Source organism: Antechinus flavipes, chromosome 5 (genome assembly GCF_016432865.1).
Source record: "Antechinus flavipes isolate AdamAnt ecotype Samford, QLD, Australia chromosome 5, AdamAnt_v2, whole genome shotgun sequence".
Taxonomy (NCBI): Eukaryota; Metazoa; Chordata; class Mammalia; order Dasyuromorphia; family Dasyuridae; genus Antechinus; species Antechinus flavipes.
Genome location: NC_067402.1, coordinates 145571078 through 145596886, shown reverse-complemented (window position 1 = coordinate 145596886; position 25809 = coordinate 145571078). Strand labels below are relative to the sequence as shown.

General features: G+C 36.4%; 1 protein-coding gene across 2 annotated transcripts in view; it reads right to left on the bottom strand.

The window, feature by feature from the left end:
* Positions 1 to 25809, bottom strand: part of ORC5 (origin recognition complex subunit 5) — a 95886-nt gene that overhangs the window by 30736 nt on the left and 39341 nt on the right. For both annotated transcript variants that reach the window (XM_052000352.1, XM_052000351.1), the window contains exons 11-12: positions 10505 to 10552; positions 7677 to 7787 (exon numbers count right to left, since the gene is read on the bottom strand). In XM_052000352.1, coding sequence (XP_051856312.1) covers positions 7677 to 7787; positions 10505 to 10552 — 159 coding nt within the window. The remainder of the gene's footprint in view (positions 1 to 7676; positions 7788 to 10504; positions 10553 to 25809) is intronic.

Genomic DNA, 25809 nt, shown 5'->3' with positions numbered 1-25809 from the left:
GATAAAGATTTATTTCTCTTAAGTTTAATTGTTTTTCTTCATTACAAAGAAGAATTTATTGAGCCAAGGTATATGAGGAAATAGGTATGACACTAAAAGTTAAAGATCTCAATACAATCTAAAAAAAAAAAAAAAAAAAAAAAAAAAAAGAACCTCTCAATTAATTAAAAAAAAAAAAGAACCAAGGAAATTAGTAAGCAAGAGAGTAAAATAGTCATAGTTTAACATTTATATGATCTCACTATGTGCCAAGCACTGTGCTTAATGCTTTACAATTATTATTCTATCTGATCATCATAACAATCCTGTACTATTATCATTCCAAACACAGATGGGGATACTGAGGTTAAGTGACTTGCTCAGGAAAACAATAGATTTATTAAGTGTCTGAAGCTTGGATATAAACTGAAGTCTTTCTGACTCCTGGCCCAGCACTCTATCCACTGCACCAAAACATCAGGAAGTCACCAGAAGGAAAAACATAACAAACTAATTTCAACACACCAAGAATTAAAGCTAAATTGAACACAAAATACATGAATTTATATAATAAAAATTAAAATGAAGAATGTGATGTCCATGAAGGAAGATCATATATGTGAAATAAAAAGTTGATCACCATTCAAAACAGAAAAAGACAAATTATTACATAACATCAATAATGTAGAACCAGATTGGAAAATAGGAATAAAGAAACAAAATTAAAATTTGCTGGAAGCCACATCTAAAGTGATAAAAAATGTAACACAACAAGATAAAAAGACAATCAATGGAAAAAAATTACAAAAAGGAAAATACATTCAAAAGAAAATGGAATGAGAAGATCAAGGGTGAAGTGATCCAAGAATCTTTAGTGTACCCAAAACCTCGAGTAAAGAAAATAACTGCTATTTTCCAAGAAACACCCCAAGAAAATTTCTTGGGTCTAATAAAATACAAATTACAAAGCAATTGAATTTACAGGGCACCTTTAGAGAAATCAGCTTGATACACTGTGATGAAATGCTAAAGAATCTCCAAAATTTTTTTTAAGGATATATACATTATATTGATAAATAATTTTATCTCTAGGGCATACACACACACACACACACACACACACACACACACACACAAGAAGTATACATGTGGAATATATATGCATGATGAATTGCTGATTGGTATAAGTGGAAGGATTTCTCACATAGAAATTTCTTTGTAACACTGAAATCATAGGAACATATACATAATCTTACATTATTTATGAGCATATATGTATGTATATATGTGCACATATTTCTGTATACATACAAATTATGTTAAGATTCCATATGTCCATACATATGTACATGTGTATATACAAAAACAACAAAGTCACCTTATTTGTTGGTCCTCAGATCATTACCAGCAGATGAAAAATTAAACCAATTTGTGTGCTTGGCAAAGACATCTACTTATTGTCATGGAAAAGATAAGAGTGAAGAGGTGTTCTCCACAGATGGTGACATCCTCCCAATGTTCCAATTTATAGATAATATTGATCTGGTCACATCCGAACAAAAAGGAATCTCCTGGATAAAATCAATAATCACTCAAAAAAATATGGTTTCAACATTCACACAGGGAAACCCAAGAGGATGAAGAATGTCTATTTTCTAGACTGAGACATACAAATGGATGGACATCATAAAGATCTCGCCCACAATATATGTACACACAAACACATATATTTCAAATAGACATTAAGTTAAATCCAGTGTTAAACAGGAAGGAGAAAAATGAGTTGGACTTTGGGAAATTTAAAAAAAAATTCTTTTAATGACCTTAAACTTTTTCCTGAAACAAAAGTTATTTTTTAAAAACCAAAAGTCTTCTAATATTTCATATGAATGCAAATTCTAGATTATCAATCTCTAAAGAATTAGAAAGAAGACTCTTACAGAACAACAGAAAGGGACATGCTATATGTGAGCAGGCTAAAATATGTTACAAACAAGGAGTTATTTTAGAGAACTAGAATAAAGGATATCATCAATGAAATACAGAATTGAAAGGATGGGAATGCATTATGGAGTGAAAGCAAGGGATAACAAACACATATTGCCTCGTGAAAAGAAAGCAAGCAAAGTCCCTAGAAATTGGGTAACTTAGTAAACTTATAGGGAGAAATGGACAAGTACTACCTAGTTTTTTAAACTGCATAACTGAAGGGAATACATAATGATTGACTGTTGCAAACAACTAAGAAAAAAAAAAAAACTCCATCATTTTTAGTGGTACCTGGATTCATTTTCATATGATTAGTTGCTCTCCAATTCTTTATGCAGAAAAATACAGTACATTACTTATAGAAACTGGAAAAATATATCTTTAGAAGCAAATAACTGAAAAAATTTGACATTCAAAATGTATATCATATGAATACTAATATGTAAAAGAACTACTATATCATAACATGTAAGTGATGAAAGGATAGGAAAAGGAATGTCTCAAAAGAAAATAAGTTCGAACAAGAATTACATTTTTTAACTTCTTGAAATTTTTGATAAGCAAGGAAATGCAAATACAAATAACTGAGATTCCACCTAATAACCATCAAATTGTTAAAGATGATAAGACAATAAAATCTAGTGCTTGTGTGGCTATGACAAAATAGATAAACTGTTTCATTACTGTTACAACTGAGAAGTTGTTTAACCTCTTTAGAAAACAATACAGAATTATATAAAAAATAAGAAAAATATGCATATTCTGGTTAATGAAAGGAGTAGGAAGAAGCTTTAGATTAAAAAAAGAAGAAAAGGATTCCAGCAGCACTATTAAAACCCACAAAAAAAAAAAAAGAAAGAAAGAAAGAAGATACTCATTTTTTGAGAAATAGTTAAACAAATATGGCATATGGATTTAATGAATTATAACTGTACTGTAAAATAGCTTTATGTTTCTAATTTCATTATTAAAAAAAAAAAAGAAAAGTGATTATTTTATTATTATTTTTACATGGATGGTTCTGTGGTATTTAAGCCACAATTTATTTTTCAATAGATTCAATGTAATGAATTTCTACCTCTGAATTTTTAAGAATGTTTCCCAAGGTTATATAAAATACTATTACATTGGTAGGGAAAAGTAGCACTGATTATTCATGAAACAATTTAAATGGATTGAAATAAAAAGTTGGACTTTAACTAATATCTATTAACAAGCATAGAAAAGCATTAATAAAATAATTTATTTTTGTTTATCTAAACATACTATCATTTCAAAATATTCATCATTTTCCACAAGAGGAAAAAATACAGAGACAAACTTTATAAGGTGATTATGGTAGATAGCACTTACAGGAGATTTAATTTCTATAGTTTACATTTTGTGGATGGAGAAGAGGAAAAGAAGAAAAAACAACTCCAAAAATTAAAGCTTTGTCAACTATTAAGGAAAACAATGAGGAAACATTCATTTTTATTTATTTTTTTTAAAAATGACTAGCATTAACAATTGTGGATGAAGTAAATCTTTTCATTGTAGCTCAAAGGTACAAATGTTTTAAAATAAATCAGAGTTTTAGTAAATGTAAACATTAACAAAAAATCAAAATCTCATTACTGAAGAAACTTTAAAAACAAGAGAATTTCTATGTGAATTTCATATTGAAACTTCTAAAAATTCAGAGCACATGTCAAATTGCTTGTCTTCTTAATGAGTTGGAGAAGGGAAAGAAAGAATTTGAAACTCAAAATTTTAAAAAAAGGAAAATATTGAAATTATTTTTATATATAATTGAGGAAAAATATTAAATATTAAGTTTGCGGCACAGAAGACAAAAATATTAAAGGGTTTAGTGAAAACTGAGGGTAAAGAATGAAAATAAAGCCTCAAAGCAGATAATTCACTAAATGTATCATTAAAAAGCAGATTTAAAGCCAATTAAAATTTTTTTTCTATTCAAACTTTTTTTTAGTGATTTTTAAAACAGTTATGTGAATTAGAAGAAACCAAATTATTATTGCTGTAAGCTTAAGAAATTGTGTATAATTTACTTTAAGGTAGAGAAAACATTTAGCATAGTTGAAAAAACTGTCCAGTTTTTGTTTTGTGTATTAAAATTTTTTTTGCATAAGAAATGAATAAGATGAAAAATCATTTATGTCAATGTCAATGTTCTTTCCTCAAACTATATTTTTTAAATCAAATATGGCATTTTTCTAAATACAATAGACTTTATTAACAAGGATTAGTAATGAGAAAATGATTGGTTTTAAATTTTCCTGTAACAATGCTGCCATCTAGTGTCCATACAGTTAAATTATTATTTTTAACTGTTTAGTAGATAATCTCTTCAAAGAAAGGCCCCATGAATGGATAATGAGCTAACCAAGCAACCAAGAGTACTAGAATTCAAATCATACTTCTGATACAGATGCTGTATGATCCTGAAAAAATTAATTTTACAGGCTCCTGAGACAATTCAGAAAAGGTACTGACCTACAAAGGGAAATCTAGTTCTTGATCAGGAAAATAAAGAGTATCTTTGAGGGGCAGCTAGAAAACACAGTGGACTGAGCACCAGCCCTGAAGTCAGGAGGAGCTGAGTTCAAATGCGACCTCAGACACTTAATACTTCCTAGCTGTATGACCCTGGGCAAGTCACTTAACCCCAAATGCCTCAGGGAAGGGGAAAAAAAAAAAAAGAGTATCGTGATATGAAATCACAGGTGCATTCTCCATCCATACTGAACTTTGAAGGAATTCGAAGTATACATAAACTAAGTATACTCACTGCTAATAGCCATAATTGTCTAAGGTAAGAAAATCTTTAAAGTGTTTTCAAATGATTTCCGAATTTCAGAACTTGTAATTTGTTTCTTTTGTTTTCTACTTTTTGCTTAATGGTCTCTTTTGACATTGGAAAGTAGACAGGCATATGCTAATCACTCTCAAGCCTTTTACTACAAAGAGGATAGCATCAATCACCAATCAAAAAGTCTTTATCAAGAACGTCTATATGTTAGGTACCAGATAAATAAAGACAAAGAACCAAACAATCTCTACTCTTTAAGAAGTTTGCATTGTATGGCAGAAATCCTACAAACAGAATAGAAGAATTTAATAAGGTGGTTAGGAAGCAAAGGCTTCATGTTGAAACTGATATTTGAGCTCTTTCCTAAAGAAAGTGAGGGATTTTTTGACAAGGTGAAGAGGGAATTCTAGGCAGGAAGTACAACTAGCAAAAGCAAAAAGGGGAAGATGATTTGGCTTATTACTCAGCTTAAATTGGGGGTCATGACCTCATGTCTCATAACTGAATATGGAGATTACAAAATTATGACACAGATGTGTGACAGATAACCCTAATCTGACTTCTGTATCAGGATACTTGGAGTTCTGATTCCCAACACTTATTTAACTTTGTGATCATAAACAATTTAAATCTTTGAGGCAGTTTTCACCTCTATTTTTTTGTTCTAGTTAAATAAAATTTGCTACTTTTATGTAATTCTTATCCCAGTAACATAAGTGAAATCAAATTTTTGATTGGAAGTTTCCTTTCAGTAAGTGAAAACTTTTTTTGCAAAAGTGACCAGCCTATAATATTAACATTCCTTCTTAAAATGAAGGTCACATGAAAATTTTTTTTTCCCACAGCCCTGCTTGTTCTGGCCTATATATTCTTTATTTTTATAGAACTGCTGCCACCTAGTGGCAATAATTCATCTAGTGAATTATTTTTGAAACACATTAAAAATTTTGATAATGGCTGACTTCCTAATACCAACTTTAATTAAGCAAAACAATGTTCAACAGTTTCTTTGAGTACTATGGAAATACAGAGACTCATTTTCCTCAAATAATGTTACAGAAAAAATAATTTCCCTGCCTTGAATCTTTCCTCACGGTAGCTTAACCTCCTCCATTTTGATATCAAAGTGATCTTCCTCATGTATAGGTCTGATTGAGCTACCTCTCTATTTAATAAAATCCAATAGATCCCTATTATCTCCAGAATCATATTAAAAAAGCTCAGTTTGGCTCTAAAACTTGAATCTTTCCTACCATTCCAATCCTACATTTTTTGTTCCTTCTCAATATATTTTATGATCTAGGGACACCGGCCTTCTCTGTATGTTCACAAACACATGACATTTCCTATTCTAGCTCTCAATTTTCCCCAGATGCTCTCCATCATCTCTACTTCTGGTTTCCTTCAAGTCTCAACTAAGATCCTACTTTCTACAAGACCAGTGCAACTTAACTACTGCCATGCAGGGTTCCTCAAACTACGGCCCGCGGGCCAGATGCGGCAGTTGAGTACGATTATCCTCCTCACCAAGGGCTATGAAGTTTCTTTATTTAAAGGCCCATAAAACAAAGTTTTTGTTTTTATTATAGTCCGGCCCTTCAACAGTCTGAGGGACAGTGAACTGGCCCCCTATTTAAAAAGTTTGAGGACCCCTGCAAGAGTCATCTTTATCGTTTGAAGATGGTTGTTTGCACATTTTCTCTCACAGCAGAATGATCTCTTTGAGGGCAAAGAGGCTATTTTTGCTGGTATTTTAATTCCTAGGGCTTAATACAGTGCCTGGCACTTAGTAATCTTTTAAAGAATGCTTATTAATCAACTTATTAATTGATCAAATTGAAATGTCAATGATTTATGCAATGGGGAGGATCTCTGGAGTCAGAGAACCTAGATTCAAATTTTACCTTTTAAAATTGCTAAATAAACTTTACCTATGAAAATTACTAAATAAACATTTGTAAAATGAAGATTAGATAGCCTCTAAATTTCAGATTTATGCCTTCCAAGTCTAACTCTAGGATCTTATAATTTCTGATCTTAATTACGGGCATTAATTCTGATGGGCATTATTACTTCTGATTTTAATTATTTAAATTTTATAAGTAAAGTTTCATCAGGTATAAAATTGAAAATTAATCAAGCCTAAAGACCAACAATTAGCCTGATTCTATATGCTTATAATTTTTCTCTAAATATTACTAACTTTTCCTGAATTTTTACTTCTTTACTTAACTCTGATACTGATAGGAAAAGAACATCTATCTTATTTTTCTAATGATAGCAATTAAAATCAAACTATGTTTCCTTCAACAATAGAATACTTAACAGCAAGCATTTGTACTATGTTCTCAAAACAAAACCTAAAAATTCCCAATGTATATATCCCAGAGTATTCTTTGCACTACAATGAAAAATATTCATAAATTTGAAACTTCACTTTGTATATTCTCCCTTACCTGGGCTGCCTTGGTTCACTTACACAAAATAAGATACCTCTGACATTCTGTTTTCCCTCTCCATTTCCTGTCTCCTTTTGTATTTGTCTTTCCACTTTAGATTTTAAGGTACTTGATGACAGAGACTACTTTTGTTTTTATTAATTGTATCTTCAGAACTTGGCACAGTTTCTGGCACACAGTAAGCACTTAATAAGTGTTTACTGTATGGACAAATTAGATTATTACATCCCCCCCCCCCCATCTTCCCCCAGTCTAGACCAAAAACTAAATTAGTGAGAAATAGTTAATTTTAAAAAATACACATAAAACACTTTCTTCTTTCACATAATTAACACCATACATTTTTTAAAGTGTGATTTTTATCACATATAGTGTAACATTTTGAGGAGCTCCCAAAAGGTGATGGAAAAATAAGATAATACAAAATCTATACTCACCTGGGAGAAAATATTTGCAGTTGGAGCAACTCTGCTGTCTACAATACTGTATAATATTGCTAACAATCTGTCCAGAGGAAATGGCTTTGGTCCAAGAAGATGATTGCTAGTCTGTAAAAAAGAGATCAATTAGATAGATTTTTCCTAAGAACTGAGCACCCTTATTTATTACACTGCAAAATTCTAAAATCAATATATTTACACTTTATGTAGTCTCTGAAGGAAAACTTTGAAAACTATTCAACCTAAAATCTCTAACAAATTTGACTGAAGACTGTAAGTCAAAAATCTGCAAGACTTCATGTTCAAGATTTTTAAAAAATATTTTCATTTAACATTTTCTGGATTTCCTTCCATTTCCTCTTTTAATACTGGCATATAAGTTGCTTTTCCTCACTACTCTTAAAATTTAATTATGATAAATACCAGGAGTTATCATATCATTCTCAGATATCAGTTAACAGCTTAGGAATGGCTCACTAAAGTAAATTATAATAAATATTTTATGATCTGTGTGGGAGATACTGTTTGAAAAAATGGAGATGGCAGTTTTGTAAAAATCTTGAGCCAAGGCCTGAAAAACTGTATTTATTTACAAGTAAAAGGACAAGTTTCATCATATGCCACTTTGAGAGAAAGATAAATTTAAAATGAACTATGATTAATGCTCAATGAGCTTTTATCAAATACATTTATCAGTAAAAAGGAAAAAGGAAATAATTTTAATAAAAATTAGTATTTTTAGAAAATAAGATAAGAAGTAACTTGGAAGTGGAAAGATTTGGAGTAGGAGGAACTGAATTTGAATTCTAGTTCAAATGTACTATAGGATAACACATTTCTCTTCTCCAGATCTGTTTCCTTATTTGAAAAATGAGTCAACCAGACTTAAATGATCTTTAACCATCGTTCAGTCGTGTCCAACTTGTCATGACCCCATTTGGGGTTTTCTTGACAAAAGTACTGGAGTAGTTTGCTGCCAGTTCCTTCACCATTTCCTTTTACACATGAGGAAACTAAGGCAAACAGGGGTAAATGACTTGTCCAGGGCCAATTAGTGTTTGAGGCTTGGAAGATGAGTCTTCCTGACTTCAGGCAAAGCACAATATCCACTGGACCATGTAGCTTCACAGTTCTTTAACATTATTTCTTGACATATTTACAGTACAGTATAGAGGTAATATCTGACCCAGGATATAAACTCTGACTCATTCTAGAAAACTGAAAAGATCTTTTGATTTTCATCAGCACCATGTATTCAATAATTATTTCTACATGGATGATTCCCAAATGCACTTACTTAGTTCTATCCCTTCTGCTAGTCTCCAGTTTTATATCTCCCTGTTCCATTTCATCAAATATGCCCCCCAAACCTTCTGTTTTTCTAAGTTCCCTACTGCAGTCAAAGACATTACTCTGCTCTCAGGCATACCACCTGGATGTCTCTTCCTGTCTCTAATAGTTGCCGGGCTGATTTTACCTTTGCAAGATTTCTGGAGATGCTCCTTTCTACCTTCTTATGAGATTATTCCCCAGCGTCCTCATCAGTTATGCCTGAACTAGTGCAATAATCTATTAGCTGGTCTCCCTGCTTGCTCTTTTCCAGGCTACCCACCAGCTGACAGTCATGTTCCTAAAGCAGAGAACTAACTATGGCATTCCTCGCCTAAAGATTTAATAAATTCCAGTGGCTTCTTATTCGGGATCAAAGTGAACATCCAGTTGAGCATTCACAGTCCTTCTTAGCTTGGCCCCTCTCCTTCCTTTTTCAGTCTTCTTGTACCTTACACTTCTCTCCACCCAAACATGCTGCTCACTTGGGACAGCACTTCCTTGCTGCTCCTCCCACCAGATATTCTTAACTTTTCACACTTTGCATTCCCATTGGCTGTTACCTTAGTCTGGAATGTTCTTTTTCATCTCAACTGTCATGCTTCCTTGCAATCTTAGCTAAAATTCCACCTTCTGCAATAAGTTCTTTCTGGTCCTTTTTAATTCCACTGTCTTCTCTCTGTAGACTTGTCTCCAATGTACCATGTTTACATCACATATGCATGTTATTTCCCTCATTAGACTGCGTGCTCCTTGAGTTCAGACTATCCACAAAATGTGATAGCACATCAAGCTTAAAGTCTCCAACAATTGATTTTGCAAATGGGGGAATAAACTGAACCTATACTGAACCTATAACACATCAATTTGCATCTGGAGACATTAGAGTACTTTGAAGTTAGTAAAAAGCATGCAAAATATTTATATTTTGTTGACACCATATTTTTGAAGCAACAAAAAGAGAGTAATAGGGCAAATGATCATACCTTTGAATAATTTTTGTCATATTTATACTTTACTATTCAGAATTTTTATTTTTTAGCTTTATTGAATATTATTATTAAAGCAATTTTGGTAATGTATAATTACAAAAAAAATTCTCATTTTTTTTATTCTTTTAAATGTGAATTGTACTACCAAGCAAGATTTAAACTTTCCATAATCTAAAGTTTAATGAGTTGCCATGGCCAAAATGTTTTATGTAGACATCTTTCTGGTGAAGAATCTTCCTGTACTTAAGTAGAATGATTCTGATACAAGAGATTTGCAAGATGTGTGGGAACACAAACAAAATATTTCCATCTTCGAAGTGCTTGAAAGAATCAGAGTTCTTCTGGTGAAGCCTTAAAAAATTCAAAATCACTTACATTCCAAAAGAAAATACTGGAGTAAGGTTTTAGAAAACTTCCTAGGCCCATCACTTGGCTTGAATATATAAGCCTAAAAGAAATATACACAGCAAGTTTTTAAAATGAAAATAACGAAGATGTAAATACCTTTTCATGTTTTTTCATAAAACTAGCTTTCTTGATTTTTCCATGATGCTGAAAATGAATTAAAAAAAAAAAAACTAAAATAAGGATCAACAATCAATCAACCAAGAAACAGATGTACTTATATGTACTAGCATTGGAGATATAAGTATAAAAAATATAATGTGTTTAAAATATATATATGTATCTATATATGGAATAAATGTAAATACAATATAGTTCAATATTAGGTAGTTTGAAAGAAAAGCAGGAGTGTACTTTACCTCAAAATGTCAAATTTTCAGTATCACCATTTACACTGGAAATCCACAAATGACACAAATCACAGTTTGATTTATTATTTTGTTAATTGCATAAACTTAAGTGATAGAGAAAATTTTAGTAATACACATTAAATTTAAAAGTATGTCTGAGCATTTTTTTCTGAGACACTTAAACATTTGCCAGTACAATCCTGAAAGACCACTAGCAGATAAAGAGAAAATGAAAGGTTTCCTATGGAAGGTATTTGAGCCAAACCTTAAATGAATAGGGATTCTATGAAGTAAAGTTAAGGTAAAGGGAGTGTGTTCTTGCCACAGAACTGCTATAGAGGTAGTAATAGGACATAAGAGTGTAATGTAATAAAGAGAAGATCAGTTTGGATAGATTTAGGCAGAGAGTAGAAAATAATGTACAATGAGGCTAGAAAAATGAATAAAAGGAAACAAACAGCTTGGCAAATTATAAAAGAATTCCAAATGAAAAGAACAAAATTTTTTGAATTTGAACTGTTAAATCATAAGTTATGTTATTTGTACCATTCACAGTATCTTCTTATAATTTACTTTATTCCTGTAATTCAATATGTCAAAAAGTCTGTGATTTTATCAGTGTAGATATTATCTCCTTTAATGCAAGAGCTCAAACCCTGGTAAAATGTTGAGTTGCTATAACCATAATATTTTATCACGTGGTAATGAACCTTTTGGTGAAAAGCCTTTTCCAACTTTTTGTCAGTAATAAACGTTTATTAAATATTTGTTAACCTGATTTATAAATTTTAATTCTTATTGATGTGAATTGAATAAATCTGAATTAGAACTTGGAACAGGTTGAAATTTGTTTTTATGTTATCTATGAGCAAAAAATTCATTAAATAAAGGTGCAGAAGACCTTGTTAACCTTAATAGAAATATTTTTAAATAATTAAAGCAATCTATTTCTGTGAAAATTTTGATGGATGTTGCTAATTTCAAATTTTATCTAGTTCTTAAAGCACATCTATGAATTCTGGCTTAAAAACATATTGTTTGCTAAGTGAAATGAGCAGAACCAGGAGATCCTTATTCAACAACGATACTGTATGAGGATGTATTCTGATGGAAGTGGATCTCTTTGACAAAGAGATCTAACTCAATTCCAACTGATCAATGAGGGACAGAAGCAGCTACACCCAAAGAAAGAACACTGGGAAATGAATGTAAACTGTTTGCATTTTTGTTTTTCTTCCCGGGTTATTTCTACCTTCTGAATCCAATTCTCCCTGTGCAACAAGAGAACTGTTCGGTTCTCACACATATATTGTATCTAGGATATACTGCAACATATCTAACATATATAGGACTGCTTGCTATCTGGGGGAGGGGGTGAAGGGAGGGAGGGAAAAAATCAGAACAGAAGTGAGTGCGAGGGATAATGTTGTAAAAAAATTACCCTGTCATGGGTTCTATCAATAAAAAGTTATTTAAAAAAAAAATATATATATATATATATAGTTAGTAGTTAATTGTCCAACTTGAATTACTTATTATGTTAAATAGCTTTTTTCCCTACCATAAAACATTTCTTAGATAACAATATCAAGAAGTTAAATATTCCAAAATCATAAGTTTTCAGAGTTGAAAAAGATGTCAAAGGCCATTTGGTCTAATCTGTCAATGACCAAGAAAAACCTCTACAGTATTTCTAATAATTCATCAAATTGGACAACCTAAACCACTCCTGATGATTCTTATGGGATCATTTCCCTTAGCCTCAGTTTCCTCATAGGGGGGAGGGGAAGATGAACTTAACTAGATAGCCTCTAATATCCCTCCTAACTAGATCTATGATCCTGTTGGGAATAGGGAAGTGACACAGCTGGAAATAACCTGTCAAGCTTTGATAATGAAGATGAAATCTTGGATTATAGTGAAAATATGCATTGCTATGTGATCTTCCGGTGTTTCTTTTAAGACTCTTATTTTGTAATTCTGACTTGTAAAGCCATTTTAATTTGCTGAGTTAATACAGCAAGCTTGCTGAACCCCTACAACTTGGCCTCCTCTGGCTATATACCTCCACTAAGTCACTATCTTCTACCCTGTTTCTTGGTTAAGGGTAATCAATGTCAAGATGGGTCCACATTAAAACATGGAACATTCCCTCCCCCTGAATCCATCTGAGTGGGAAATCTCCTTGAAGAAACCTATAAAAGCACCATTTAAATTCCCAGTCAGTGCAGAAATCACTGTCAGTCACTTGATTGTATCATTGTCTTTTATCCTAGGATGATATTCAGACATCAGCTCTTCTATTTCACAGGTATTTCTTAATTCCCTTAGTAACCTGTCCCCCTAACGTATTTCCATTCTCTCTCCTTCCCTTCTCCTATACTGCTTGTTAATTGAACCACTTAGATGGCAAAGAGGTTGAGCACGAAACACTGATCAATGTTAAGACTAACTTTTTTGGCAGCTGCACCGCATGGATTAGTTAGGATAGGCAGTCTCATTGCCACCCTCTAAATTTTCCAGAAAAAAACAAGGACCAGATCACTGAACTCTGCTTCAACAGCAAGAAATTCTTTCCCTTTAGGTCCAAAAGTTATTGACCAAAGCTGGGTCTAGGACTCTCAGCAGCCAAACCTGCAAAGGTTCCACCTGCTTTCACTGAAGAGGACCTTGAGTTCAAACATAGGGGTGGTCCAACAATTAGAAATTCCTACCCTCCCTTTAAGCCCAAATGTTGTTGATGAGGACTGGGACTGAGAACCACACTTTTTAAAGAAGGACTTCCTGTTTTCACTGAAGGGAACAAGAGCTAGGAGTGTGAACCTTTGGCTTGGTGATGGAATTCAATTCCTATTTTGACTCTTAGATCCGTGAGACCAGAAAAATTTTCTTAGACCTAATGCCTATGCCCCAGTGGAAAGGAATTCTTTCTCAACTATAATCAAGAAAAAAGCTTGTATTCCTAAAAATACTTGCAAAAAAACTTGAACTCTTGGTAAAAGAGAGAGAATGGTGAAGTCTTTTTCTGTTTCTGATGTTGAAAATGACAATTGGGGGGAGGGAAAGAAATTAAGGGATTTACACGGTTAAAAAGATTGTACCTGTGAAGAGGATTTTGACTTCTGTACCCACAGCCTAAACAATGAAGGAGTAAAAATACTGGGGAAGTGCTAAAATATATATTTATCTTAAAATAATAAAACAAGCTTATATTTTTCAAATGACCTTTTCCTCATATTTCAAGATCTTTCTACTTGCATGCAATGTATACCATTTATTTAACCATTTAGGCTAATTTAACCTAATTTAACCATTATGCATCTTGGGAATTTGAAGCATTGGTTTTTTTCTCCCCTCCAATGATATAGGGACTGTTTTAATAAACCTTTCATTACATGTACAAAAGCTTGCAAAAGTTTCTTTCCTGCACTATGATATTCAAGTTTTTTAATTGGTCATACACATACTATCTTCAGTAGAATTCATGTGTTCTTTTAAGATTGTTGATTTTTCCTTTTTTATAATTTCGTGTTCTAAATACGTTAAATTCTTTCACTTCAGATTTTCCAACATGGATTTAATTTCTTTTCTAATGTGTTTAATTTTGCTTTCAGAATTAGTTTTTCAGCAAATTATAGACACAATTAATAATTTCATTCAAGATAATGACAACGATGAGACATCATACCAAAATTTGTGGGATGCAGCCAAAGCGGTAATAAGAGGAAATTTTATATCCTTACAGGCTTACTTGAATACAATAGAGAAAGAGAAGATCAATGAATTGGGCTTGCAACTAAAAAAGCTAGAAAAAAACCAAATTAAAAACCCCAATCAAATACTAAATTTGAAATTCTAAAATTAAAAGGAGAAATTAATAAAATTGAAAGTAAAAAAACTACTGAATTAATTAATAAAACTAAGAGTTGGTTCTATGAAAAAAACAATAAAATAGATAAGCCTTTGGTAAATCTGATTTAGAAAAAGGAAGACGGAAAATCAAATTAGAAGTCTTAAAAATGAAAAGGGAGAACTTTCCACCAATGAAGAGGAAATTAGAGTAATAATAAAGAGTTACTTTGCCCAGCTTTATGCCAATAAATTTGATAACCTAAGTGAAATGCATGACTACCTCCAAAAATATAGGCTTCCCAGATTAACAGAGGAGGAAGTAAATTGCTTGAATAGTCCCATTTCAGAAAAAGAAATAGAACAAGCTATTAATCAACTCCCTAAGAAAAAACCCCCAGGACCAGATGGATTTACATGTGAATTCTACCAAATATTTAAAGAACAATTGGCCCCAATGCTATATAAATTATTTGATAAAAGAGGGAATGAAGGACTCCTACCAAATTCCTTTTATGACACAGACATGGTACTGATACCCAAACCAGGTAGGTTGAAAATAGAGAAAGAAAATTATAGACCAGAATTACAGTTTTTGACTTATTTTAACAAGTTTTATTTATCTTTTGAACTATTCTAGAGTTTCTTGTTCTCTACTCTCTTAAGGAATCTTTAAGAACCTATTTTCCCTCAGGTATTACTGGTTCACTTTTCCTCTTTTTAGGTTTTTTAAAAAAAATTTGTATTCTCTTTGAGATTTTACTCATTCTTCCTTCTGCTTTCAAGATCTCTGTTAACTCAATTGTTTAGGACAGGAACTCTGCTATTACAATGACTAAGCAATAATGTACACTAAACTAAGTTCTGCAAGCAGTAACTGATGCTGATTCAACCCAGTCATATGAAGGAAAGGAAGAAAGCTGAGGGAGGAATCAGAAAGGCTGTCAGAGTGAACAGCTGCATAAAGCTTAAAAGAAAGGAGGCTGAAACCTAGGATCCTATATTCTGTCCCATGGGCTCATTCACTATTATATATAAAAAATAATTTTTTAAAGTAATTATTAGCTATATAATTACTTTAAAAAAATTTATTTTTTAAAAAAAGCATAGTTTACTCTAACTTATTTATAGTTTATTCTAACTAGTTCTTCACTTCCTTTTTTTTTTTTTTTTTTTTTTTGCCTCTCATAAGATTTTTATTTGGTACAGACTCAATCATTATTTACTTTACTATTTATTACTTAATTTACATTCATTTAATTACTGTATCATTTGTCCATCTACCATATATCTCCAGAAATCTGGGACTGTTTTTCTGTGTGTGAAACTCTTTAGTTATTTTATTGCTTCTTAGGAAAGCTTTTTTTGTCATCAGCATTTTGTTTTGTTTGTTATCTATTTTAGCTGAATTTTTATTTATGTAGTTTTCTAATACTACTTTACTCATTGGTATTTCTACTGACTATTCTTCATGGGGATACAAGAAGCCTGATTCCATTTTAAACCTTCTATCCATCATCTCAATTTGATAGCCCTATTTTTTCCCCCACTGAGAATTTAAAACCTTCTACCAAAATCCTACTCAAATACTTTATGATGGTATGTTTGTCACCTTGTTTTTTCTAGAAAATGCAAACAGAATGAAAGCATTAAAAGGTTCTACAAAGTTAAAATTCCAAAAATCCGAGGTACTAGTGGTTTCATTGATATTTATTGTTTCCTTCCAGTGAAGCAAATGACAAATAATACATGTCTAATTTACTTCTGAAATTCTTGTCCAAATTCGACAGAGGGTGCTGATAACCTTCTCACCACTTGATAACATAGTGATGCGGGAAAGATTCCTTTCTAGATTCCCACCCTCTCCTAGTTAATAATGTAAATTGCCCTTTAACTCAACAAATCCTGGTCCCTTTGAATTCCAATAGAAGATCTGACCTGTTCCCAGCCCCACCCGGATATGAGCCAACTTTGGGCCCCTCGAGCTAAGTCTCCTATTATAAAAAGGCCACGCTGGGAACCCCTCTTTGCAGAGATTCCAAACATGGGCTACCATGTGAGGACCATCTGTCCACCGGACTCTCTGTCCAGTGCCCTCCTTATCTCTACCGTCGCCTATATTTTAACTTGGCTTATCTAATAATAAATCTCTTTTATCAATCTAGCTCTCTGGGCCAATAAATGCTTTCATCGGGAACTCCTGCCGCTACTAGACCCCCTTGTGCCGAATCTGTACCCCAAAGCTAGACCTCAACAATAGGATTCCAAAACAACACAGACTGTCCAATGGTTTTATTACCCTCTCAACATAAGCAATCCATCTTTTTCGCTCATACAATTAATTAATGACATTGTTTATTCAAGTTTCCATTTTTAACTTCTTTGCAAGAAATTGCAGCCTTACTTATGTCTCTATTTGGCCACTACTTATTCTATATTCTAGTTTCCTTTACACTGAGAATGTCAAGACTGAAATGATTCTGAAATAGCCCAGGCAATAAAATTCAAGACAGCCGCAATGAGGAAAATTGAGAATTTATTTGGTACCGAGTGGGAATCTGTGTCTCACAGAACTAACGACAGCCTTATAAGCATTTCTGTTCAGCTTGTTACATTTTAATCTGTGACTCGCATTTTACAACAGGAGGATAGGGGTTTTACAGGATAAGAGGAGAATGGCACCTGGGCAGATGTTTTAACATATAGAGTTTGGACTACCATCCTCCTGGTACCACCCTTAAGAGCATTGTTGAGCCGGCCCTTTGAAGTGCAAAAGAAGTCCCCCAATCTAGCTGAGCAAACTTTCTTCTGCTGGCCCGAAGCGGAAAGGAGGGCCATTTGTCCATTTCAATTCAATTCAATCAGTAATATCTCTACTTATTGGTCATTGGACAATTATCTCATATTTAGAGTACCAAATGCTAAACTGAAGTTCATAACCAGTTTAAAAATTATGAAATCCGTGGTATTTTCTGCTTCCTTTTCCCCACTACTATGATACATCACTTTAGAAGCTGAAGAAGACTGACCAAGAGTCAGTTTGTATTTTCATAAATTTCATAGGCAGTTGTAACCAAAAAATTACCAGTGTCCAGCCTACTGAAGAGGAGACCAATATAGAAAGACTTCAAAAATAGATATGAAACCATTTTTCAGTCAATATCAATCTAATTTAGAGGAGTTCATCACCAAAAGGTCTGTTTTTAGCTTAATTTTTGGTTCCAAATACAGCATGAATGGTTTGTGATCTGCATCAGAAGAGAATGTGATGCGGGAAAGCTTGCTTTCTAGATTCCCACCCTCTCCTAGTTAATAATGTAAATTGCCCTTTAACTCACAAATCCTGGTCCTTTTGAATTCCAATAGAAGATCTGACCTGTTCCCAGCCCCACCCGGATATGAGCCAACTTTGGGGCTACACCCGAAAGCCCCTCGAGCTAAGTCTCCTATTATAAAAAGGCTACGCTGGGAACCCCTCTTTACAGAGATTCCAAACATGGCTACCATGTGAGGACCCTCTGTCCACTGGACCCTCTGTCCAGTGCCCTCCTTATCTCTACCTTCGCCTATACTTTACCTTTGCTTATCTAATAATAAACCTCTTTTATCAATCTAGCTCTCTGGCCAATAAATGCTTTTATTGGGAACTCGCGCCGCTACTAGACCCCCTTGCGTCGAATCTGTACCCCAAACCTGCCACTAGACCTTAACCCTAATTTCATTTAGGTACCCCAAAGCTAGACCTCAACATTTGGTTCCCTGACGAAACGAACACCGGAAGCTAGATAATTTGGCGATCAAACTGGATCAACCTTTTCGGGGCACTCGGAACCAATCTGGGTTTTGAGCTGTTCAGGCAGTATTCTTCCGGGAAGAATCTGCATTCTTTCTTTGGTCTCACTCTATCTCTAAAGATAGTGGGGAGAATATCTGTGTTCCGTCTCACTCTACTTCCATTTCAGGTGAAAAGGCTTCTTTGATCTAGACACTCCCCTGCCTCTAAAGTCTTTTCCTGGAGCAGATGCTTTGCTTGAAGAAACTCCCTTTGACTAAATCCTTTGGAGAGAGAAAGGCCCTTCCTTTGCATCTCAATGCATTTCTAATCTTTTTTTTCCTGTCACCAGGTAGTCCTGCTCTCCAGCAGGAACTGCTGAGACACGAGAGGAAGTGTCTCTTTAACACCACCCCAGACCAAAGAGTGGTCATGTGGCTGTTCTGGGGACCCCACCCTTCTCGGGGGTCCCAGGCCAGCGCTCTCTTTGCTCTGTTCTGGGGAGATAGCCGGAGAAACGTAAGAGGAGCTGTGTTTGAGCCCTTCTCCCACGCCACTGTTAAATGCAATGGAGTCTCTAATGGTCAGGCTGTAGCCACGAGGAGAAAGGTCACTGAATTGGGGTGAGTTTAGAGAATGTCTCTGCCCACGGCAGCTACTCCCTGGACAGGGGTAAGCGGTCTTCCCTTCAGGTTTTGCTCTCCCAGCAAGATTTGGGGGCTTAGATGAGCTGCCCTGCCTTCAAGTTCCAGCGTGGAATCGCCAGAGGAGCCCTCGCCATTCAAGACGCACTGCGCTGGGTAAGATGGCATCTCTTCCTCCCCCACCCTCGTTCTGGCCTCTCCTCCCCCTTCTTCCATGGAGTGGGGAGTGAAGAACTCGAGGCCTGGTTCGGACCTCTCCCATGTGGCTTGGCAACCTGCCGTTTAAATGCTCCTATCCTGTCCCCTTCTTGGGGTTACTGTACAGTGGGGAGATTAGGGACTCAATCTTAATCTTCTCAAATCTCTGGAAAGGTTATCACCAACTTTTAAAATAGAAATTTGCTAGCAATTTGGACAAATGAGCCGCGCCCCTTCCAGACCTTTACCTGGCTCTTAAAGCCGCAGCTTCTAGCCCTCAGGACGTGTGCTCTTCCCATACATTTTAAACGGGACTCAGTTTCCCTGATTTGGTCATCCTGCGTTAATTGTAGAAGCCTCAGAATTACGCTTTCGCATGCTCACTAGGCTGTCTACAAAGACGGGATTTTAAACTGCTCTCGGTTTTTTTCTTAGCCTCAGGGCAATACTTAAAACTTTCTTAGCTGCTTGTGGAGAGATAACCTAGGTAATGCAGGCTAGGTCTGTCTGTCTCACACTTTCCTACCTTACCCTACAGGTGGGAACTCTTGCTACTAATTTTCTTAGTCCTAAAACCTTTTGCTCTTAGTACACTCGGTTCTGGTTCTATTCTTTTCTGGATTGGCATTCTATGTCCCTGCCAACAAAGGGTTTTTTCCTGGGCTCCAACCCTGGCCAGGTTGCAGCTTCAAGAAAGACCTTTGGAATGATGGCTGGGGAATAAAATTTTAGGTCAAGGCAAATTAAATTCTTTAGAAGATGGCTTTTTATTTCTTTTCTCCCCTCATTCCTTGACTGCAGCAAGAAATGAGTTAATGGGAGAAACTGAAGCCATTTAAGAATTCGGTGAATACCTTTAGGAAAGAAGTCTGTCTTTCCCGTGTGCTTTTCTCATGTTCTTAGACTTGTTCCCTGTTTTCCCTCCCCATTCTTTGAGATGCTGAGGGACTAAGATGGGATAGTTAACCTTCCTACTTAAATGGTGTGTTTTCTAGAGGTATTGGGTAATTTGTAACTGAGTTATGCCTTAAAATTTGTCATCTCTGTTGGGCAATTATAAGTTATATGAAATTTGGTTCAGTTACTTGTGAACTTCAAGATCTGTGTAATGATAAGAAAGATAGCTGTATAAGCTGTAAACCCTTTACTGTGATTCTTGAACTAGATTCATCTGAAGTCCTTGATTAATGATAACTGATTGTAGTTTTAGAAGATGAAATCCTTTGGGACTGCAGCTAATATTTGCTGGGAGTTTTGAGTTCAGGTGTGACTGCATAGACCAGAAGTAAAACTGCCTTAAGTAGCTATTGTAATTTGTGGCCACACTATGGTTGCTGCTAAGCTTTTTTACTTCCTGGGGCTAGAGTTTCTTTAAGGTTTACTTCGCCCAGGTACTTGGGGCCACTCCCACCTTGCCTTTTGAGAAATCTGGGAATCTCATGGCCCTGATTAGGCTTGGGCCTATAGCCTTTTACACTGTGTGTTGATGGAAAGCAGGGCTAGGCCCCTGACTTGCTGCTGGAGGAGCCCAGGGCTATAGAATATGCATACTGTCTAGTGTTAAGAGAGGAGCTGTTGAAAGGAGAACACGCCCACCCCTACCACATCTCTCCTTTGCTACCTTGCCCTCAATGTTGGTGGCCCTCTTAGGAGGTTTCCACTGAGGCAAACCCACCATGTCAAGCTTCTATAACGGGGGCGGCTCAAATGCCGGCTAATTTGAGCTCGCGGGGAGACTCTTGGCAGTCTTGGGGGGATTTGTCGCTCATAGGACGCTGTGAGGTCGAAATCCTGTTTTTTTTTGGCAAACGGTCCTCTGGGAGGGCCCTTTGTGACACCTTCTAGAGACGTCTAGGAAGGTTACGTTATAGAATGCGAAAGTTTTCGGGTTTTGCCATGAATTAGCTTTCTTAATTCTGGACAAGGTAAAAGACTTTTTCTCCTTCCTTATCTTGCAGTGGACACCCAAAGCCCTCCGGTCGGGCTTGGGTCGTCGTTGGGAGCTCTAAGCTCTGGCACAATTCTTTTAAGAATTGCTGCGGATTGACAAAAGGCCTTCTTTTGTCGGCTCTATCTCTAAGAGATACGAGGGAGGCTGCAAGGATTTGGAAGAATAAAAGTTTTTTACCTGTCCACACCCCATCCCTATGGAGATTTTAAGCTTTCTCTTAATGCAGAGACAAACACTGGGCTTGAGAAAAATGCCTCATTCTCAACACCTGAACTCTGAATAGATTAGCTGAATTCCCAATCTCTCTGGACAAGTCCATCCTTTAGCTTTTTTTCTTTCTAACCCTGGGACTGATTAACACTTATGCCCTCAGGCAAAAACGGTGAGCCAAAACACACCCAGCACTCTTGTCTCTTTTAAAGCTGAAAGACTCAGCCTAGTGAAACCTAGGACCCACCCACCACCTCAACTTTTTCGGGGTCCAAACCTCAATGTTTCTTGCACTCTGCTGCTAACAGCTGTTGGTTTCCCTTTAACTCTAACCTGAGACACTGAGCTCTTTTCTCAGGGCAACTTCTGCCTCCTGAAAAATATTTGGAGCGGAAGCGCCGTTTAATACAAATCTCTCCCAGACTTAGGCCCGAAGGTGCCCTGGAAACTGTCCGAGGAGACCCCAGTCTCTGTCCTGAGTTCGAGCAGGAGGAACAACGGAGAAACTGCGTCACACCACAGGGGCTGAATTGGCCCCCAGTCCTACTCTCCGGTAGGGAATTGGGGTCTGGCCCTGTTTCCCTTTTTATCCCAGGACAGTCCCAACACCTCAGGGGCCGGTAAGCTGGGTCGGCAGTGCTGAGATACTTTGCATTCCCTCTGACCATAAGAGTGGGGAAAGTGTCCTATGAGTGGGGGGAAGGCTTAGGATCTTTGCTTATTTGAGGAACCAACTCTTTTTAAAGAAAGGCAGCACAGTTAAAAGATTTCTAAGAGCTTAAATTGCATTCTTATCTTGGATATATAGTCCTCCATTTTCTCCTGACTTCTTAGTCTACACCCTGGACCAATACCAGGAGAAATTAGCTTTCCTGGAAATTAAGAGTGAAAGGGCTAAATTCGAGGCTACTTAATACTTTTTACTATAGACAAATAATCTTTTGCTCCCAGCATTTTCTCCTACTTCTCCTTGTTAGATGGGCCATTAGCATTTTACAGGCAGCCCACAGAAGGGACCTGATGCATCTCCTCCTGTCTCCATCTCCACCGTGGATGACACCCCGGTTTTAAGCTGCTCCCGAGATCTGGGCTTAAACCTTTGGACTCTCAACCGCCCTTCAGCCTGGAGAACATGGGACAACTGACTGGGAATGACTGACCGGGACACACACCCCTTAGATGCCCTACTGCCATCCCCAAACCCCACACCTCATGTCTCACCTCCTGGCATGAAACCCCAAATCTCTACGACCCTTACCAGCTCGAAGCAGTTAAGAGGAGATCGGCGCCCCTTTTCCCACATGCCTTTGGAGGTGATTGCTTGAGGGGGGGATGAACAGAGGACCCCTGAACTTGGAAAATCCTGGAAGGAGAAAATCTTCAATTCTGTCTTAAGAGACTTTGCCCTATTTCTTTTTCCTTAAATGAATTTAAGTTCCAACTGCTTGAGGGGGGAATGATGCGGGAAAGCTTGCTTTCTAGATTCCCACCCTCTCCTAGTTAATAATGTAAATTGCCCTTTAACTCACAAATCCTGGTCCTTTTGAATTCCAATAGAAGATCTGACCTGTTCCCAGCCCCACCCGGATATGAGCCAACTTTGGGGCTACACCCGAAAGCCCCTCGAGCTAAGTCTCCTATTATAAAAAGGCTACGCTGGGAACCCCTCTTTACAGAGATTCCAAACATGGCTACCATGTGAGGACCCTCTGTCCACTGGACCCTCTGTCCAGTGCCCTCCTTATCTCTACCTTCGCCTATACTTTACCTTTGCTTATCTAATAATAAACCTCTTTTATCAATCTAGCTCTCTGGGCCAATAAATGCTTTTATTGGGAACTCGCGCCGCTACTAGACCCCCTTGCGTCGAATCTGTACCCCAAACCTGCCACTAGACCTTAACCCTAATTTCATTTAGGTACCCCAAAGCTAGACCTCAACAAATGCACTTCTCTTCATGAAGTAATAACTCTTTTTAAGCTCACGGAATATCCCTAACAAAAGTAATCCAAAAGTGTCTTCATGGGTTAAGCATTTCCCCCATCTCCACAAAAATCTGCTTACTGATTTATACTTTCAAAGCAATTTTGAAAATATAACTACAATACAGCTAAATTGTATTGACAAAGAATACATATATTTAAAACATATTTACATGCAGTATCCACTTCAATAAATCCTAAAGTCATTGTTCCTAAGTTCACTAAAAACATCAGATGTGAAACTGAAAAGTGAAAAATAGTATTCCTAAAATTATTTTCACAGATCTCATACCTGAATAAGTTAATTTAAGAGAACAAAACCAAAAATATTGCAAAGTGATTTCATTAAGCAAAATTAGAAACCAGGGAAATCCTCAGAGTTTAATACATAAAATCTAGATTAAAGTTACAAGTATCAACAAGAACTGGGAAATTTTTTTCATTTTTAAAACTCTCCAGGGCCCACTTAAAGTAAACGCTGAAAAGAAGGTACGATTTGGCTAGATAGATAACATTCTGAAGAGGGGACCCTGAAACTCTGAAAATCCTTTAAGGATTCTCCTTTAAGAAGAAAATCTCCTTCAACTCTGCCTCAGTGAGGGACCCTGCCCCAAGGGACAAACAGCTTCATCTTTGTTATCTGGGTGGGGTCTGTCCTGAAACTCATTGAATTCAATTCAAATTCTAGCTCAAGCTGAAACCTAGCTAGGAGTCAACTTGGGATTCCACTCACCCAGCCCTCTTCAGTTAAAGCTCTCATTATAAAAAGAGCCAAACTAAAACCCCTTCTTTGCAGTGGTTCCAAACATGCCAGCTATACCATGCTTGACATCCCAAGGAGTCTCTGTCTACTGGAATACTCTTTCCAGTACGTTCTTCTCTTTACCCTCACCTATTTCCTTAACCAGACTTTATGCCTCTCTATCAGGATTTCTAACCTTACTTCCAATTCCCATAATAAACCCTTTTATCAATCTTAGGTTTTTGAGCCTGTAAATTCTTTTACAGAGAACCTTTGCGCTGCCAGAAGGGAGTCCTCAAAACTCCCTGTCCTTGCGCCGAATCCCAAGGAGTCGCAGGGTAGCCAAACCTCTCCATTTGGTTCCCTGAACCCCGAACCTGCCACTAGACTTTATTATTTAACTCCCTGATCACCAGAAACCCTAATTTCATTTTGATTCTCTAAATCTAAACCTCATCATTTGGTTCCCTGACAAAATGGAACCCCCAAAACTAGACATAATTTGGCAACCAAACAGAACCCCCAAACTCTGGACACTCAGAACCAATTTGGGTTTTGATCTGTTGATGCTGTATTCTTCCAGGAAGAATACCTGCGCTCCTTCTTTTGTCTCACTCTATCTCTAAAGGTAGTGGGCATCCAGACAGGGTCTGAGCTGTGAGCAGCATTCTCCAGGGAAGAGTACTTGCATTTTCAGGCAAAAAGGCCTCTTTTTGTCACACTCTTTTTTTAGAGATAGTGGGACCAGGAAGTCCGGAACTCTGGACAAGGTTAAAGACTTTTTTTTTTTCTCTATTCTGTAGCAAATCTAATCAGAAGTGCTGCAAGAATTTGAGAAAACTAAAAGCTTTTACCTGTCCACAATCTAGAAACACCTCTGCCTCTAAAATCCTTCCTTGAGCAGAGATACTTACTTGGCTTGAGGAAACTCCTTCCACCCAGCCCCTCCAGAGACGAAGAACCTTCTTTTGCATCCTAAGGTACTCCTAAATTTCTTTTTCTCTCACCAGAAAGCCCTGCCCTCAGGCAGGAGACAAGAAAGGAAGTGTCTCTTTAACACCCCACCCCCCACTAAGGAGACACATGGCCGTTCTGGGGACCCTACCCTTCTTGGGGGTCCCAGACCAGCACTCTCTTTGATCTGTTCTGGGGAGATAACAGGAGAAATTTAAGAGAAGCCGTATTTGAGCCCTTCTCCCACTCCACTGTTAAATACAATGGAATCTCTAATGGTCAGGCTGTAGCCACTGAGGAGAAAGTTCACTGAATTGGAGTGAGTTTGGAGAACACTTTCTCTACCATGGCGGCTACTCCCTGGATAGCGGTGAGCAGTCTCTCCTTCAGGTTTTGCTCTCCCATCAAGATTTGGAAGTTTGGATGAGCTCCCCTTCTCTCAAGTTCCAATGTGGAATCGCCAGAGGAGCCCTGCTATTCGGGAAGCATTGTGTAAGACTGCATTTCTTTCTCCCTCACTCTCACTCAGCACCTCTGGTCTTTGTTCTCCCTCCCCCATAGAGTGAGGATCACAGAGGAACTCAAGGCCTTTTTTCAGACCTCTCTCATATGGTTTGACAACCTATCGTTTAAATACTTCTATCCTGTCCCCTTATTGAGGTACTATACAGTGGGGAGATTGGGGACTCAATCTTCTCAAATCTCTGGAAAAGTTTTTCACCAACTTTTAAAACAGAAGTTTGCCTGCATTC